This window comes from Phyllostomus hastatus, unplaced genomic scaffold (assembly GCF_019186645.2).
Source record: "Phyllostomus hastatus isolate PE091 unplaced genomic scaffold, TTU_PhHast_1.1 phas_contig_1162, whole genome shotgun sequence".
NCBI classification, from domain to species: Eukaryota; Metazoa; Chordata; class Mammalia; order Chiroptera; family Phyllostomidae; genus Phyllostomus; species Phyllostomus hastatus.
In genome coordinates, this window is record NW_025333537.1 from 2,108,711 (window position 1) to 2,127,809 (window position 19,099).

The window sequence follows — 19,099 nt, forward strand, 5'->3', positions numbered from 1 at the left end:
CCCACACTAATGTTATCGGTCAGATCAAACATGACCCTATCAGATGCTCGAGGGACCCCACGTACTGTGTCTCTAGCTGACAAGCTGGAGTTCAAGCACAGAAGCCAGAGACCTTCTAGGGTGCTAGACCCTGACTGCTTTCTATACGGTCTCCCTCATCTAGCCCGGCACAGGCAGCCTACCAGTCCTTCTCCAACTTCTAATCTACAGTCATCCTGTTATCTAGCCGTTTTATAGTCCATTATTATACGGTGTTCATTATCTAGACTAATTACACCACCCTCTGCTGTAAGGGCCTGAACAGCCCTACCCCACCCTCACTCAAGGAACAAGGTATAAAGACTTTCCAAACTGTCCCTCCCCACCTTAATTTCATCGAAGTTTTCATTTTAGGAAAAAATGCTAATCAAAATCACTTTATGTGCCCACATTTCAAAAACTCTACCATACTGTTCCTAAATTAGGAGATCTTTTCAAAGGCAATGGAATAACTCCTCATTGGCCTTGGGGGAACACAATGAGGATTTCTGAACTCGCGGCAAGGATAATGGTTGAAGTCAAACATGTGCTCGGAAGCAAAGGAAAAGTTCTCAGCCCAGGCCTAAGGGCTCCATTCACACTGTGCAGAGTTCAAAGGAGTCAGAAAAGGATGTCTATTGAAGTAGGTTTTCCTTTTTACTCAACTTCCTTTTTCTTGTAACAGTACTATTTATGTGGATGCATGTTCTGTTGAAATCTCTTAAGGCCCTGTTGCCCCACAGGGAGGAGCTCTAGTGAGTGTGGTCCAGCGACAGGGGAGAAGGGTCCCAGACAAGGAGACAGGAACTTATGCAGCAGACCATAAAGACTGATGCAAGCGATACATGACTTCTGACAAGCTGGTCACCGAAAGTGACAGCTCATGGCCCAGGAATAAAATACTCTGAGGTTTTACTTTAAATGAACCAGAAACACCACCCTAGAGAAGGTGCTCCCAATTAAAACATAGATTGGGTTACCCAGTCCTGTAAGATAAACTAAGCACAAAAGCTGCCAGGGAGGGGCAGTGTGGTTCTGCAGAGACCTCACCTGCCTGGGAGTAAAACGAGGAGTCTACAGGCACAGTGAAAATGCCAAGCAAATCATTTTGCCATCACGGGTTCTCTTTACAACTGGCTTCAGTATCGAATAGACCATTTTCAAGAATCCGAGGGAAGTTACTCTAAAATGATGGATATTTTATTATCAGAAAGCCCAAGAGTAGAAGAGTTAACTCCTCCTTAGCCACGCCTAAATTCGCAATAGCGACCAGAGAAGCTGTTTCCTAACTTCCTGACTTAACAAAAAATTTACGAAGAAAAAAACTTCATCATTGCAGACAAGTAATTTCATATGAGACTTCCAGTCTGAGAACAAAAAACTAGGAACCCAAGATGAGGTAGAATCAAGTCAAAATAAAATTCAGCTTCAAAGCAAAAGCTGAAAAATAAAAACTGTCGATGTTAAGTATAAACACAGGAAATTAAAACAAAGCGTTCGGCATCACATTAGAAAGGAGAGTGACCGCTGCCCAGCCCCTTGCGCCAAGCAAACGACACTGGAGATCATCTCTCCGGGGACACTCAGAGAAGGACGAAGGGCTCCAGGGCTCCCCCCCTCCAATCCCAGCTCTGCACTGGCGTGCCCACAGCCTCAGAATAAAAATCCTCCTCCTTGAAGTGGGGATGAAACACAGAAAAAATTACAGCTATCTTAGGTAAATGCCTTGGGCCCCGTGGCTGAGGCAGTTCACATGGTGCAGCGGCGGTTGTAACACAAGGCAGCGGTTGTAAACAAGCAGGAGGCCGGGAGTAGAGACCCAATTCAGTAGCCAGTATCGTTTACTGTCGACTTAAAGCTCAGCCAGAAAGAAACCCAAGTCCCAGCCCCTCTGCGAGCGCCAACACGTGCTCCTAGCTCAGCCTTCCCTGCACTCAACTCAGGTCCCACCCCTGACTAACACCGATACTCAACTCGTTAGGAACAGAAAACTTGCTCCCTGTGGTTACAAGGTGGCTTCTGGACAAATCGGGACTGCAGAAATTTGTTCATTAAACCTCGAGGCTATTTCAGAGTAATCTGCACACAGGAACCTTTTCTCTGCTGCTTCCCCAGACTTGGGGCTCATATTTACACGCTGAGGGCTCCTGCCAGCAGCACTCGCCTGTGTGTACGGACTAGGACTCCAGAAAACCAGGAAAGAGTTAAATGGTCTTTGCACTTGACTCAGTGGCTTCCCTTCACCACACACTCCCAGATCCCACCATTCTCTGAGCCGCTGTGCAGCCAATCAAAGCAAAGGAAGGAAATTATCCTGGCCAGCTGACAGCCCCAGAGCTCTATGGCCATATATGGTAAAAACCACTGTCAGAGCCCTGTCAAGCCTGCGGGCCGCTGCTGTGGACATATCAGTGAACTGCAGCAGCGTGAGGAGCCGGCCAAGGAAACGCACAAAGGACAGGCTGCCTGCTCATCTCCGGGGGGCGGGGGGAGGAGGGTGGAAGCTGTCATCTGCCAGGGCACACTCTGAGTCACTGTCACTCACTGTAATCAAAAATAGCCCCAGGGTACATTGTGTGGTTCCTTCTGCCAGGACTTTGTGCTCCATTGTTAACTGAGGTAGAGTAGAGTTCCCCCCTCCCCCCTCCACAGCAAGACTGGAAAACAGAGTCACTGGGAGAAAATGAAAAGGCCCTTCTGTGGCACTTCATGTGGTAATGAGGCCATGCAGGGCTCACTCGTGTGGCTGGCAGCTCGTGACATTATTTGGAAGTCATTGTTCTGCACCTGGTGCCCTCCCCCTGCATCCACCCCCCCCCAACACACACCCTCTGCCTCCCAGCCTTTCACAGCCCATACTATTGACAGTTTAAGGTGTTAGGGGCATCAGACAGCTTCTATTTCAGGAGGCAGTGAACGGGCACTCCGGACACATCAGGACACCGACAAGAATAAAATCCCCTGCCCATAACACCAAAGCCACCAGGGGCCCAAAGCCCACATCTATACAAAGGGCTACTGGCATTGCTACCCTTGCCCCAATGGAGCACCACTACTTGTGGGAATGGAAAGGGCCTGTTAGCAGTGTACAGTAAAGGGGTGCGGCCAGTACAAATCCAGCAGGTGCTGGTTAAAAGCACCATTGGGAGACCGCCACTCCTTTTGAACCAGTCCATGAAAGAAGGCCACTATCACCACGGCGCCTGGCACTTAAAGAAGCCCTCGAGAACGTGAACCGCTGCGATTTCATCATCGTTGTTGCCATTTCCGCACAAGGCACAGTATAGACAAAGTGCTTTCCAAACCTTAAGACAGTTTTCCGAGCTGACAGAATCAAAGCCCTGACTAGCTAGTGTTTTTGTTATTAAGTCTTCTAATCCCAGAGAAAGATGCAAAGGATTAAGTGTCAATTATACTGCAGTTTTTATACAAAAAAATCTTTCACACTCAGTGGGAAAAAATGTTAATGAAAAATATACATGTACAAGTCAAACAAAGACTCGGAGACCTAAATTCTAGTCCCTGAAAGACCCACAGCCCTGGGCAATCACTCCATTTGCGTTTCAATTTCTGCAGCTGAAGAAGGGAGGCAGCAGAGCAGTCCTACCACAGGCAAAACTGACACTGTCTGGGGAGGGCCCTCCAAGCACATTCTGATGCCACTTGGGGTCTCGTTCTTTAGACTGACATTAAGTCACTCTCTTTTCCTGAAGCTCGTACAGAGGAAACATGCAATGTTGTTCCAGTTATAACAATAATCCAAGAAATGAAGAACAGTGCTTATTCTGGTTCTCCTCCATAAAACGATCATGGAAAACACCAATTTTGCACTATTTACAATGGACGAGAAGGGGGTAAAAGAGCCAAGAAATATGATTTTCTATCAAAAAGCTACCCTTCAGCTCCTCTTAATCACCCTCCAATCAGACATCCCATTTTTCCAATACTGGAAAAGTCCATTTAAACACCCAGAGACCCAGGCATGCGAAGGCGGAATGCGGCTCCCACCTCATTCTTTGCTCTCCCAGAACAGAGCGACTCCTCTAACTCCTCGGTGTAGAGGGTTGGCCGGGGTCCTCTCCTGTCTCATCTCCTGCTCCCACACACAGGAAAAACCTGAGTTCCAACAGAATCTCTCTGTGATGTCTTCCTTGACGTCCGAGCCTCAGGTGGAACTCACCTCTCATCACTGTGTCAGAACGCTTTCTGCACACACAAAGCTCCCCACTGGACAGATCAAGGTCAACTGTTCTCAAAGCTTGTTAAGAACAAGAACCCTGCACAGGGCATGGCACAGAGCAGATGCTCAAATGTCTAAGGAATGAGTACATGACTGGATGAATGAAGGTGATTTTTTAAATCACCTTCATTGTTTTAGATTTCACTGAAGCTTAAACAACAATTAGCTCTTTATACATGCTCTGGTGACATTACTGACAATACTTTTTAAAATAATCTTTGTATTAAAATAATGTAGTAAGTTCATTGTAAAGCATTCTGAAAAAAGTACAGGTATTATAAAGAAGAAAACAGAAATCCCCTTTAGACCCACTACCAATCTTAACATCGCAGACTTTCTCCCAAACCAGTAACATAATTTGAAGTTATATATGAGATAGTGACCACAACCTCGTAACACATTTTTCAGGTTACGTGACAGTATCATGAAACATAAGGATATTGCCATATAACAAATTTTTCTTGCTACTGTATAGAATCCACCAACTAGTCATTTAAGATTTTAAGAATGTTGTGTATCTATATGTACTGATATATTTACATAATTTTTTTAAGAAGTGGAAAGAGTGCTTAAACCTACAGATGGGCTTTTCGGTCATTGTGAAGTACTCATTGATTTATCCATTATGTGACCTAACATTATGAAGCAAGCACCATATTCTGAGATTACAAGGATAAGTTATCAACTGCTGCTTAACTCTGAAACTTACCTACCTGAAACAACAAGCACTTACTATCCCACATGGTTTCTGAGGCCCAGGAGTATAAAAGCAGCAGTTAGCGGGGGGTTCTGGCCCTGGGCTCTCCTGAGCCAGTGTCGGCCAGTGCTACAGGACCCACTTGCAAGACGTCTCCCTCGCGTTTGCTAAGTCGGTGTTGGCACCTGGTGATCAGTGCCATGGACCTCTCCATAGAGCTGCCTGGAACATGGAGGATCCGAAAGGGACCAAGTGGAAGACAATATGCTTTTATGACCTCGCTTCAGAGTCAAACTCCACCAACTGCAGCATATCCTAACAGTTATGCAGTCAGCCCTATTTAATGCGGGAGGGGCCGCACAACATGGGCATGAACACAGGGAGGTAAGGATCACTGGGGGCTACCTTGGAGGCTGCTACCACAACAGAGTGGAGTAAGGCTATATTTTGGAGAACCTGGTATATCAAGAGCTACCAAACAGCCATCTGGTTTGTATCCTCCATGCAAGTGAATGTCAGGAGATCAAGAGCATGTCATTCTAACTGCCTTCCCCTTATCTGTTAAGTAACGAGGAAAATAATGACAATACATTATCATAATGCAGCCTGTGGTACTAGCAGCATGGACAAGCAGCTAAGAGAACCCCAAGAATGGTTTCCACTGCCTCAGTGAATTAGAGGTAGTACGTGAGTTAGACACAGAACAGTTAGAGGAGACACTCAGAATACTGACTGCAATGAATCAGTATTTCTTCCTCAATAATTATGGCAGCAAAGTGCTCTAAAGCAGCCCCGCCAACCTAAACTTTGTGAGAGAATTAAGTCCTAATGCCCTAAGGGAGGTGCTATAAGTAATTAATTAATTTCTTTCCTATGCATCTAGAAGGCACAGCTATATCCCATCCTTGAGAGAACTAAGAAAATATTCACTGAAGTGATTTCTTTAGGGCTAAAATTTTTCACAAAACCCTAGTTAAAACTGCAAAATGAACTAAAAAGATGGTTCACAGACATAAATACAGCAAGATCTCAATATTCCCACACAGGGTTCCTAAAATAAATGGCAGAATCATAACTGTATATAAGGTGTAATGCTTACACAGCTACACCTGAGGAGCTAGAAGGAGAAAGAGATAGTGACCCAAAAGGTCAACAGAGCCCTGGCCACACCCATCCCATTAGGGCCTAGAGCAGAGCTGCTCTCCAAGGCAATTAGAGGGAGGATGAAATCAGCCATCACTCCAATACTCCCAGGTAAGAACAGTCAAGTGAGGAAGGGAGAAAGGAATTAGGGGAGGTAGGAGTCCTCCAATTTGCATTCTCCATCCAAGTGACTGTTAAGAGATCAAAGGCATATAATTCTAACCAGCTCCTCTCACCCTTGTTTGCTGAAGTTTAGGATGTGCAGCTTTACTGTGATCTGAAGTTTTGGCGCCTGTGTGCACGTGCACCTAACCACAAACACTGGTGTGTCTGAATGTCCCACATGATTCATTCACAACAGGGATGGGAATGCCTCAGTCCCACATCACGAGTGTGGCTACTCAACACAGGAGAGGTTTGTTCATGCCCACGTGGTCGGGTGCACAGGGGGCTGGGACAAGGCAGTTTATGCAGTTGTAGGGAAAAAATCCCTAGAGCCAAAACCACAAGCCAACTTCTGTTCAGCAAGACTGCCATTATTCAGCCTCTGAAAGAACAAAGAATAAGAAAATGTACTAAGCCACACCTTGAAAAGTCAGGACACAGTGGCATGCCATAGCTTGAAGGGAGCATTACAAAAGAGATCCCGAGTCACGTGTGCCAGCCTAAACCGCCCCACCTCCGGGCTCAGTGCTTTCCCTAAACCCCGTTCTCTCTAACAGAACCTCCCTAACAAAAACCTCATAAACCATACGGTTGAAATAAGCATACGTTCGTTCCTAAGCTTACTCTCGCTATGCATGTGTTTGAATGTATGTGTCCCTACCTCTCTCTCCATTGTTTAAGTCCTGAGAGACCTGGACCATGATTCTCCCAGAATCTCACCACAACCCTCACGAGGTTGTGATGATGAACCCTACTGACTGCTAACACTGCCTAGTTTTGAAGAGAAATTTGTGGAAGACCATGGTTTTAAATGGGAGCCTTTCTGAAAATGGCACAATACATCTTCAGATCAATAATGTATATTCAATATTAATATGTACAGAGAGCCACAGCATCAGCAAGCCCAACCCGCCTGTCTATAAAAAAAAAAAAAGTAGGGGGAAACTTACCAGAAGTCCCTGAGATAGTTATTAAAAACCATACCCCTAATTGAAAAATAAAATTTAAAAAAATTCCCATTTCCGAAAGTTCATGTTTCGAGTAACCCCAGACGCTACCAACAGATACTGGAGCCCAATACACAGCCTAGGGCACCATTTCTTGCGGTCTGATTTCAAGCGTCACTTCATATTATATGTGGGAATTTGGTTTTTCTTCACTTTTATTAATCAAAAGCAGCCATTATAAAACTATTTCAAAGTTGCTAAAATACTGAAGTTGTAGGATCTCTTTTCCAGGGCCAAGCCCTACATTAGGATTAATGGGTCCCCCATGTTCTTGGGGTCCCCACTGGAGTCACCCTTCAAGGCTGCTAAGAGAAGACGAACACCTCAGTACCGACAATCTTCTGACCACAGAGAAACCAGATGCAAGCACTCCTGGAAGGCAGAGATGCTGGCAACCAGGACACACTCAGTTTATAGATGATCCAACCGACTGACACGTGTGAACAGTCAAAGACAATGAAAGACTCTGTATTGTACGAACATCTGTAAAAATGAAAAACTTATGGCACTTATTCAGAGGGAGATAGGTATCAAGACGGCAGTCTGCAGACAGAAATGCAGTAGGTTTCCTGACAGTGTGGAACATAGTTCTACTTTCTAGCAGCAGCTGATGCCCAGTTTAGATAATAACTAGTCCAGAGACGGTTCTCAGGAAGGAAAGGAAGGGGAGCATCACTGACACCTCGGGCTGCTGGGCCGGGCCCTGCCATCTCAGCAGATCCTTCCAAGAGCACTGGGCACAGAACTGTCGACAGGGCCATGAGACCACTCTTCTTTGTTGGGCTCAGCATTGGCTTTGGTGGAAAAGCAGCCACAAATAAAAAGGTATCTACATTCCAAAGTTATGTGTTGGCACTAAGGAGGGGGAAGAAATCAAACGACAGTGTGGCCTTTGTTAATTTTGGGTACCAGAGCAGCTATATTAGAAATCAATTTATAACTGAGAACCACAGGAGAGTCACTGCTGAGATTATCTAGAATTTCCAAGGCAGAAAATCACTTTTACATACAACCCCTCAGGCCACAGACAGAAAAATGGAAAAACAGGAGGACAGACTGACATATCCAGGTCCCACTGTAAGTCAGTAACTGAACCAGGACTGAACCCTGGGCCCTGGCTCCCCAATTCCTAGACCTTTGATCTTTCCTCTGTACCACACTGACCCTAAGGGCTAAAGACACTAATTCACAAAAACCCCACACAGTACATGTAAATCCATTGACTGTAAAAGTCAATAATCCCAAGTACTGACCTTATTTCCAACAGCTGTCACTGGGCTTAGTTTATACCAATGTTACCTCCTTCAAAATAAACTAATATTTAAGGAGCAAAGCCACACAGACAGCATTACAATCTGGGAAAGAAAGACCTTTGAGGCTCCTCCAAAAATCAACACTTCATCCAAACATGACTATTTTTAAAACAACTTATCCTACCCTACCTAACCCCTATACAGCTGGTTAAAGAACAAAATACTAAATTCTATTTATTAAGTGTAGTCCACTTAATGTAAGTGAAAACCAAACTGTAAGACCCAGTTAGCTTAGGAACTACATACAGACCTCTCTTAAATGGCATAAATGAAAATCAGTTTCCCATGGTTTGTAAAAGCCAAGATGGACTCATGGAGCCTTTTAGGGATGTGGAGCTTGAAAAAGAACTACTATCTAAACTCAGAGGAAGATTTAAAAGTTTATTTTGGGCCCTGGCTGGTGCGGCTCAGTGGATTGAGTGCTGGCCTGTGAATCAGAGGATCACCAGTTCAATTCCCAGTCAGGGCACATGCCTGGGTTGCAGGCTAGGTCCCCAGCAGGGGGCGTGTGAGAGGCAGCCACATTTTGATGTTTCTCTCCCTCTCTTTCTCCCTCCTTTCCCCTCTCTAAAAATAAGTAAAATCTTTTTAAAAGAAGTTTATCTTGGGCTTCTTAATGGCTTAATTTCTTTGAAGCACCCCTCCCCCCGCCCCGCCCCACTCTTAAACCTATCTCTCAGTCTATAAAAGATGAAATAAAAACTCTTAACTCCTCCCTGGCCAGGTGGCTCAGCTAATTCGAGCATCATCCTGTACACCAAAAGGTTGTAGGTTCCATCCCTGGTCAGGGTGCATACTTAGGTTGTGCTTCAATCCCTGGTTGAGGAATGTATGGGAGGCGACCAATCAATGTTTCTGCCTCATATTGATGTTTCTTTCTCTGTCTCTCTCTTTTTTCCTCAGTCTCTTAAAATCAATAAACATATCCTCAGGTGAGGATAAAAAAAAAAAAACACACAAAAAGACAAGAAAAAAAATACCTCTTAACTGCAAAACAGATTGTGGCACTCCAGGGCCTTATCTTGGCCAACAAGGCTGAAACGCCTGCTCGGCTGGCCACCAAACCCACCACTAAAAAGTCGGGTTTCCAAATGCTCCTCGCTCTTCGTGAACAAATAAACTGAAAAGCTGTGAAGACCAAATGTAACTGGCATTAAATTCAAACTCCCACTCCAAGATCAGGTTTAAGTCTACTGATAATAATGTCATGTATTAGTTGCCACTAAACAACCATGTTCTCCACAGAAATCAATGTATCCAAGTAGAAAATTAAATTTCAATTTAATGCAAACATTATCCTTTAAAATATTATCAATGACTCTGCCATAGGAGATACATTTGAAAACACATATCAAATGTGTTCCCCAAAGTCAGCCATCCCCTCTTTCTGTAGTGGAATGGCCCTACTGTGAAATATCACGTCAATCCAGTCACTAAAGTAAAAATCAGATGTTAAAACAAGTTAGTCATGAGCATCTGAGAGAAAGAAAAGTACAAGAAAATTGGAACTTTTCCCAGTGAGAGTTTTTCCTAAGGAAAAAACAACAAAATGGGAAACAATACTTCAACAGAAAACTGCTTTATTGTAACCGCTCTCAGAATCACACGGTCCAGTCCGTGATGACGAGAAGCACCCCTAATGCGCATGGCTCCGACTCAGGAAGACCCACCACTCCAGCCGAGTGGAAACAGCTGGAATGTGACCCAACACCTGCATCCTCACCAGCACTGGCCCTTATCATACGGCTCAGGACTCACCAAACTTTTTCCTCCCAAAAGCTAACGAGAAAATTACTCTTTCCAGGTTCTTTCTCATCACAGGAATCCCCATTCCCCCACCCCGCCCCCCAATTATTTGTAACTTTGGGATTTCCTGCTAAAAGTACAGATTTTTATCTACAATATTCAAAGAACAGTCAGAAAGTCACGTACCTCCTATCTTCTCCCTCTCCTATCCTATTAGTGACGGCTCTCTGGATGGCAAAGGGAGGATTGGGAAGCCCACTGAGGTAGGTCTCATGAAACACTTTCAGTGATGATCACTTATTTCTACCACTTATTAACGCTGTTTAGGTCCCACGCTGAAACTTCCTGTTTTCCAGACTTGAAATTGGCACTACTGAGGACATTTCCTTGTGCTCTCATCCACTTACCATTCAAAACCCCAAAAAGTCTTAGTCCTCATGACTTCACACAGAAAAAGATGACTTTAGAAGTTTCTGTGCATGTAAAAGCAAGTGTTTTTAAACTGCACTTTTTGGAAAAACGTGTTTGTGAGAAGTGGATGCCTGCAAACCAAATCATAAAATTCCTTGCCTGCTCCTGCTCACGGCATCATTATAATACTCTTTTTCATCCACAGAGGGCACGCCCAGAACATAGTTCACCATTCTGTTTAATGATTCTCCATTAGAGAAAAACTGATGTGGTTGTAAACCGTCTGGAATGAAATCTCAGTTACATCAGAGTCTAATGGTCTGGGCAATCGCATGATTCTTGGGAACTGTCAATCTCTTCTGGTGTTTAACAGAATGGAAAGTCGGGTTACTTACCTTGTGCAAAGGGAGCACAAGGAACGCGCCTCCCCCACTTGCTTCTATGATTATGGCAACAAATCTGGGATTGACAGCGCAAAAGGAACTATCCCAGGTCACTCGAGAAACCCGGATGTCATCGTAACACTGGTCATTTTTCACCGCTTGTCCAAATACATGCCGAAACTTGCTCTGTCGTACCACTCGCCTCATTGTGTCTGTAGAAGAACAAAATTATGTTAAAACCATGCACCTAACTGAAAGTTTTACTTTTATAAATGAAAAGCTCAAGTAGAAAAAACCAGAATGGTATGGCATTTTTGTCTGCTCTCCTAAAAAGTAGCCAAATGGCAAATCCAAAATTCCTTTAGCAGCACATGCCCGGAGAAAACTGAAAAATACGTCAGGGAAAGAATTACAAAGAAATGAAAATTTCCTAATTCCAGGTCCAGAAACTGCTCACCAGTTTTAATTTCAGGAAAAAGATCAAAGCAAAGAATGAAGAAAAATTAGCCTTTCACAACTGGGTGGGAACTAAAAGATAATTAACTCCAGCCCTCCCCTTTTATAAATAAGAAAACTCCAAAGTTAAGTTATACGGTAGATATGAAGCTCAAGAAACCCCCTCAAAAAAGTTATAATATTGTGACTTTTCCCTCCATCTGCCAAGGTAATTTTTCAGGGTTGTTTTTGTTTGTTTTGTTTTGTTTTTTTGGTAGGCCACTGAGAAGCTGGCTTTATTGGAAGCGGATCAGTTCGGCACCCTGGCATACGGCAGATGCTAGACTGAGGTCTGTAGAAGAAAAGGAACCTGCCCAAGGTCACTCGGCCAGTCCGTGCTGGATTCCAGAGACTGAGGTTTCCTGGTATAACTTTTCAGCTCTCAGCATTTTCCCCAGACATCAGCACTCTGCCGTCTGAGAACTGCGCCCACTCACAAGTGTTTCCGCAAGACCAACTACGTGTAGTGGAGAATTCAAGAAACACTAGGCAACCACCCTTGTCTTCCAGAGCTTCCAACACAGGCTTAACAATCAGAGGAACTCAGAACCAAACTCCTGGTGCTGAATGTGACCAGTAGTCTGACTAAGGCAGCTGACTGGTCAAAAGGCAGGTCTCGTCGGGAAAGAGTAGCAAGGGTTTAAGTGGAGAGTAAGGTGATAAACATGACGTGTAGGACGACAAGAGGTCAAACAGTGGCACACTAGACATATTAGACAAGAGGAGGCTAAAAGCAAGGTGCAGGGCTAAGTAAGTGCTGTGACAATAAACCTGGCCCCGAGAGGCCTGGAACGACTGTGGCAGTAGCAGTTGGCAGAGGATGCCCCTCAGGGAGGGGAAATGAAACCAGGATGGGTTTTCCCATTGGAACTGATCATTCATTCGCCTGGGGGTGGGGTGGTATTCCTGGTTTTCCTCACTGGTCCTTTCAGACTCCAAATTCCACTAGGGTGTGGGACAGAGTGTGCACTGAAAGCTCCTGCTTTAGGATTAACAGGCCTCAGCTGGTGAGGTTTCCTAGCCTGCATCCAACGTCATTTTCCTACCTGCTAATGTGGGACATTCTGTTCATACTGGCCAGGATAGAAGGGGCCGGGAAAAAACTTAAGTGGAAACGGAGCATGTTCGAACCTTGACAACTCCACTGAAAACCAGTCGCCCTGACCCCCACGCACAGAGGAGGGCTGGCACCTGTCCACTCATGCCAAATGGGGCACCGGGCAGGATGCTGCTGACCCCTTCCCTCCAGTTCCCTTTCTCATGGCTCTGGGACCACTGCTAAATGCAGAGGGAGTGGGTTTACTTTTGCCAGAGCCTCTTTCTACCCTTCCAAGGAATGTGCAAAAGTCGCCTCTCTGCAAGCCCGGGGCATGTCACTGGGCTAGGCAATGGACCCTGGGCAGGTAGTTGGGCACCCATGTTCCTCACCCGGCTGTTGCCTGACCTTTCCAGCTGACTACCAGAACCATACATTTAAATTACTTGGTAGAGGAGATGGCAAATAATTTGCTTCCACTTGGCCAGGGTCCTTCATCTGTGAAACAGCGCAAATAATTCTCAAGCATGAAGAGCTTCCATGAGGTGGTGAAACCACAAGAAAAGCACATCCATACAAAAGCCAACGTACAGCCAGCCGGTTTCAGGATTCATTTCCCGACACGACCATCTGTACTGGTTAGCGGAGGCTCAGATCCCCACCAGCACCTTCCAGCAAGTGTTTCAAAAGGAAGTTAACATAGAACGAAGAATTACACCATATGTCAGAGTTAATATCCTTCAGATATAAATTTTTCACAAATTCAAAACATGAAAATCCCAATAGAAAGTTATACAAAGAACAAGAGGTAATTTACAAAAGAAATACAAATGGCATTTATCTCTACTCCTTCCTGAGAACCTAACCAAATGACAGTCAAGGAATAAAAGCAGGTGTGAACACAGAAGGACGAGGGAGAGGACACTGGAAAGGGGCCTAATGCGACAACACAATCTGGGAAGATGGAAAGCTATCAAGTCCGTGTAACTGACTTGAGTGTGAATGTTCTCCACTCAGCTGAGTGCCTCAGGAGGAGAGGCTCAGAAAAGGATGCCAAGGCCCACTGGAAACCCCAGAGCACCCAGGGGAACTGTGTGTTTCTACAGACAGGGACGGGGGAGAGGGGCTGCAGAGAAAACTGGCTGAAGCCTAAGTCAGAAGCAGCTGAACACCCTGGTCACCTCCTCTACTACTACACCTGCTCCAGCAGGAGCCAGACTGCATGCCCTGGGCAGGATGACACACGGCACAGGTGGGCACAGGTATGAACAGGTGTCACATGACACTGTGGTTCTGTACACTGGAGCTTCCTGGCCCTTGTTCCTGGGCCTTCCAGAACCCTGGCTGCCAGGCCTAGACACCAACCGCCCTACCTGGTAGATCAGAACTCACCTCTCACTGTGAGGTCCACCATTAGATAAGCTAGATACCATCTAATCTCACCAGCGACATAAACATTAATAAATATAAATATGTGAAGTGCTTCGAAAGTGTTCGTCAAAAGATATTACACAAATCTGCTGGCTGACTTACATACTAAAATACTTTTAAAAGTCATTTCTATATTACACATACTGACAACTTACTTTCATTCTACCTACAGGGAGTCAGAATGATATACAGGTTCTTTCGCTACAGCCATGGATTAGAGTGTCAGCTACAGAGCAGGGATAGTGAGAAAAGTCAGTGCTTCCCGAGTGCTGTGTTATTGAGCCAGGCATGTCCAAGTGAAGCTTGAAAGGCAGTGTGAGCCCATTCACATCCAAGGTTGAACCTGATCTGGGGTAGATATCCACATGGCACAGCTGCTTTTGCCGCGAGCAATAGAGAAAAGCAATCAAGAGGGCAGGCTCCAAAGTCTGACAGCCCTGTGAGTGAGAAACACAGCTGTACCATTTACTTCCTGGCCATGGCTCAGTAGGGCAAAGTCAATGAATCTCCTTAAGTGTCTGATTCTCTATCTGAAAATGGGTACAGTGCGTATGAAGGGATCACTGAATGAGCACGTGGTGATGGGAGTGTAGCAGGAGATCCAAATGTTGAAGCACCTCGTATGGTTAGAGATACGTATCTAATTATACAATAAATGCCAGCCAGAAGGTAATCCAGATTCAAATCCTAGTCCTGTCATTTATTAGTAAACTACTTAACCTCTCTGAGCCTCAGTTTCCTGATCAATAAAATGAAGGGGATGATACCTATAATAAGAACTAAAAACAGCTAACAAAACCCAGGTCCAGGTGGCTTCACCATTGAAGTCTGTCAAACATTTAAAGAATGCCAATTCTTCACAAATTCTTCCAAAGAATAGAAGAGAAGGAAACACTTCAAAATTAATTTTATGAGACCAGTATTAATATGATACCAAAATCAGATAAAGACATGACCAAAAAAAAGAATGGACAAATATCTCTCATGAATATAGATGCAGAAATCCTCAACAAAATACTAGCAGACCAAATCTAGCAATGTATAAAATGCATTATTATACAACATGGCCAAGTGGGACCTTATCCCAAGAATGCAAGGTTGGTTCAACATATGAAAATCAATGTAAGCCCTGGCTGGCGTAGTTCAGTGGATTGAGCGTGGGCTTGCGAACCAAAGTGTCGCAGGTTCAATTCCCAGCCAGGGTACATTCCTGGGTTGCAGGCCATAACCCCCAGCAACCGCACATTAATGTTCCTCTCTCTCTCTCTCTATCTCCCTCCCTTCCCTCTCCAAACATAAATAAATAAAATTAAAAAAAAAAAGAAAAAGAAAATCAATGTAACATGTTATCAATAGAATTACAAAACACAGCTCACATGAACACCTCACACAGAAAAGTGATGGACAAAATCTAACATTCTTGCATGATAAAAATCACTCAACAAGCTAGAAGGAAACTTCCTCAAGCTGATTTTTTAAAAACATCAATTGGCCCTGACTAGTGTGGCTCAGTGGATTAAGCGCCAGCCTATGAATCAAATGGTCGCTGGTTGGATTCCCAGTCAGGGCACAGGTCTGGGTTGTGGGCAAGGTCTCCAATAGGTGGCACTCAAGAGGCAAGCTATTGCCTCCCTCTCTCCCTTCCCCTCTGTCTAAAAATAAATAAATGAAATATTTTTTAAAAGCCAATTAATTGTATTTCTGTACATTTTCCCCCCTCTCTCCCTTCCCCTCTGTCTAAAAATAAATAAATGAAATATTTTTTAAAAAGCCAATTAATTGTATTTCTGTACATTCATAACAAATAATCGAAAAAATGAAATTAAGAAAACAATTCCATTCAGAATATTATCAAAAAGAATAAGATACTCAGGAATAAACCTACCCAAGAAGGTGAAAGGCTTGTATACAGGTATACTCATTTTATTATGCTTGGCTTTACAACACTACACAGATGTTGCGTTCTTCAAAAATTAAAGGGAAGACCCTCCACTAGCAAAAGGTTACAACTCGCTTTATTGAAATGCTTGCTTTGTCCTGGCTGGCGTAGCTCAGTGGATTGAGCGCGGGCTGGGAACCAAAGTGTCCCAGGTTCGATTCCCAGCCAGGGTACATTCCTGGGTTGCAGGCCATAACCCCCAGCAACCGCACATTGATGTTTCTCTCTCTCTCTCTCTCTCTCTCTCTCTCTCTCTCTCTCTCTCTCTCCCTCCCTTCCCTCTCTAAAAATAAATAAATAAAATATTAAAAAAAAAGAAAAAGGAAATACTTGCTTTGTTGTAGTGGTCTAGAACTGAACCCACGACATCTCTGAGGTATGCCTGTACTAAAAACTACAAAACATTGCTGAAAGAAATCACAGAAGACACAATTAAATGTAAAGATATCTTGTGTTCATGGATTAGAAGACTTACCATTAAAATGGCAATACTCAAATTGAGCTACACATGCAATTCAATCCCTATCAGAGTCCCAGCTGACTTTGTGAAAACTGACAAATTGATTCTATTGGGTTGGCCACGAGTCCATTTAGTTTTTTCCATAAAAGACACATTTTTCACTTTCAGCAACAACTTTATTGATTTGGATATTTTGAGTATATTGGCTATCTCCTGCTATGGGCTTCTAGTGGGTAGAGGCCAGGGGTGCTGCTAAACATCTTCCAATGCATAAGACAGCCCCACAGCAAAGAATTACTTGGCCAAAATGTCAACAGTACCAAAAAACTTCGCAAACCGTTTTTGACATGTTCAATTCAGTCACAGCACCTTCTGCATACACTGCACAAATCTTTTTTGCATTTCAGTTGCATTTTTACCTTTCCTGAAAAAATAAAGCATAATATGCTGAAAATGTTATATATTTTCTTCATCTTCAATATTAAAATGGCCATACAAAAGTTCACCAATTTTGATAAATGTTTTAAATGCATGCTGATATGACAGCTGTCACAGTACAGTCTAACAAAATGGTTCTGAATGAAGTTAAAGACAACTAAATACTACTAGAGCCATCATATGGGAAAAACTAAATGAACTTTTTGGCCAACCCAATAGAATTCATATGAATTGCTAGGGACCCAAAAGTAGCCAAAACAACCTTGAAAGAGAAGAACAAATTAGGATTGGAATATTATTTGGCAATTAGGAAGATTCAAACTCCCTGGTTATAAACTTACTACAAAGCAATGCAAATCAAGACAGCGAGGTATTAGAACAAGAACTGACACATACATCAATGGAAGGGAATTGAAAGTTCAGAAATAAATTCACACATCTTTAGTCTTAAGTGATTTTCAACAAGGTACCAAAACCATTCAATGGGGAAAGAATAATCTTTCCAACAAATAGTACTGGGATCACTGGATAGCCACATGCAGAAGAGGCTGGATCCTGACCTCACACCGCAGAAAATAATTAGCTCAAAATGCACCACAGACATAGCTACTAAGAGCTGTAAAAACCATAAAAGTCTTAGAAGAAGACATAGGAGTAAATCTTCATGACCTTGGATCTGGCAAAGGATTCTTAGATTAGACACCAAAAACAAAAGCAACAAAATAAACAGTAAATAAACTGGACTTCATTGACATTTAAAACTTTTGTGCTTTAAAGGACACCATCCAAAGACACAGAATGGGGAAAAAAATTTGCAAAGCATGTATTTGATAAGGCACTTGTATCTACAATATATAAAGAATTCCTAAAACTCAATAATGAAAGACAAATAATCCAACTAAAAATTGGGCCAAATGGGAAAAAATGAATTTTTCCCAGAGAAGATACACAAGTGTCCGATAAGCACATGAAAAGATACTGGACATCATTAGTCACTGGGGAATGTAAAGCAAAACCACAATACAATACCACTTCACACTTGCTAAAATGGCTAGAATTGAAAAGTTGTAACATCAATGTTAATGAGGATACAGAGAAATCAGAACCCTCACACACTGCTGGTGGGAATGTAAAATGGTGCAGCTGCTTTGGAAAGCAGTCTGGAAGTTCCTGAAATGGTTAAACAAAGAATTACCATGTGACCCAGATATTGCACCCCCAGGAACATACCCCTAAGAATTGAAAACAGGTATTCAGACAAGTATCTGTACATCAATGTTCACACCAGCATACTCTTAAGAGCCAAAGGAAACAACTCATGTTAGATATCCATCAGATGAGTAGAAAAATAAAATGTCATACACAGATATAATGGAATATTATTCAGCAATAAAAAGGAATGGAGTACTAATACTACTAATACATGCTACAACTTGGATAAACCTTGAAAATATTACTCAAAGGGAAAGAAGCCAGCCACAAAAACCTACATATTAAGATTACATTTATATGCAAGTCCAGAACAGGCAAATCTATAAAGAAAGTACTCGTAAATTAGCGATTGCTCAGGGAGGGGGCTGGTACAGGGGGATAGAAAGTTATGGCTACAGTGTACAGGGTTTCTTTTTGAAGTGATAAAAATGTTCTACAATTGACTGTAATGGTAGTTGCACATATTTGCAAACATACTAAAAAGACACTGAACTGTATACTTTAAATGGGTAAATTGTATGGTATGTGAATTATATCTCAATAAAGATGGTTCTTTTTTCATCTGCAAAGTGCTCAGCATAGACTCTGGTAAATGTTAGCAATTATTTAAGAGTCCACTAAAAGGTTTCTCTACCAAAAGGGGGGGAAAACAAATAAATTCTCTACTGGTTATGAGTGAAGAGTGTAATTTTCACATAGGAGAACCAGCATCAGTTTTCAAGGACCCTTTGCAAAATTTTTTGTTCTTTCACATCAGCATGGTATTCATTATACTTAAATTTCTCCTCTAACAAAGGAAAAAATGGGAACTATCTCAAATAGAAAAACTCCCCTCTTCTTAAGACAGCGGCCAAAATGATATTCGTGTTTCACCAATTTTCTAAATGTTTAGCTATAAATTGTTAAATTGCAATGTCATGCCATCAAACTTAGTTCTTTTATTAAATATCTTGTTCTAAATTACA

The 19,099-nt window shown here is 43.1% G+C and overlaps 1 protein-coding gene across 4 annotated transcripts in view; it reads right to left on the bottom strand.

The window, feature by feature from the left end:
* Window positions 1-19,099, bottom strand: part of CORO1C (coronin 1C) — a 72,828-nt gene that overhangs the window by 34,452 nt on the left and 19,277 nt on the right. For all 4 annotated transcript variants that reach the window (XM_045844101.1, XM_045844107.1, XM_045844127.1 and 1 more), the window contains exon 2: window positions 11,136-11,335. In XM_045844101.1, coding sequence (XP_045700057.1) covers window positions 11,136-11,330 — 195 coding nt within the window. In that variant the 5' untranslated portion in view covers window positions 11,331-11,335. The remainder of the gene's footprint in view (window positions 1-11,135; window positions 11,336-19,099) is intronic.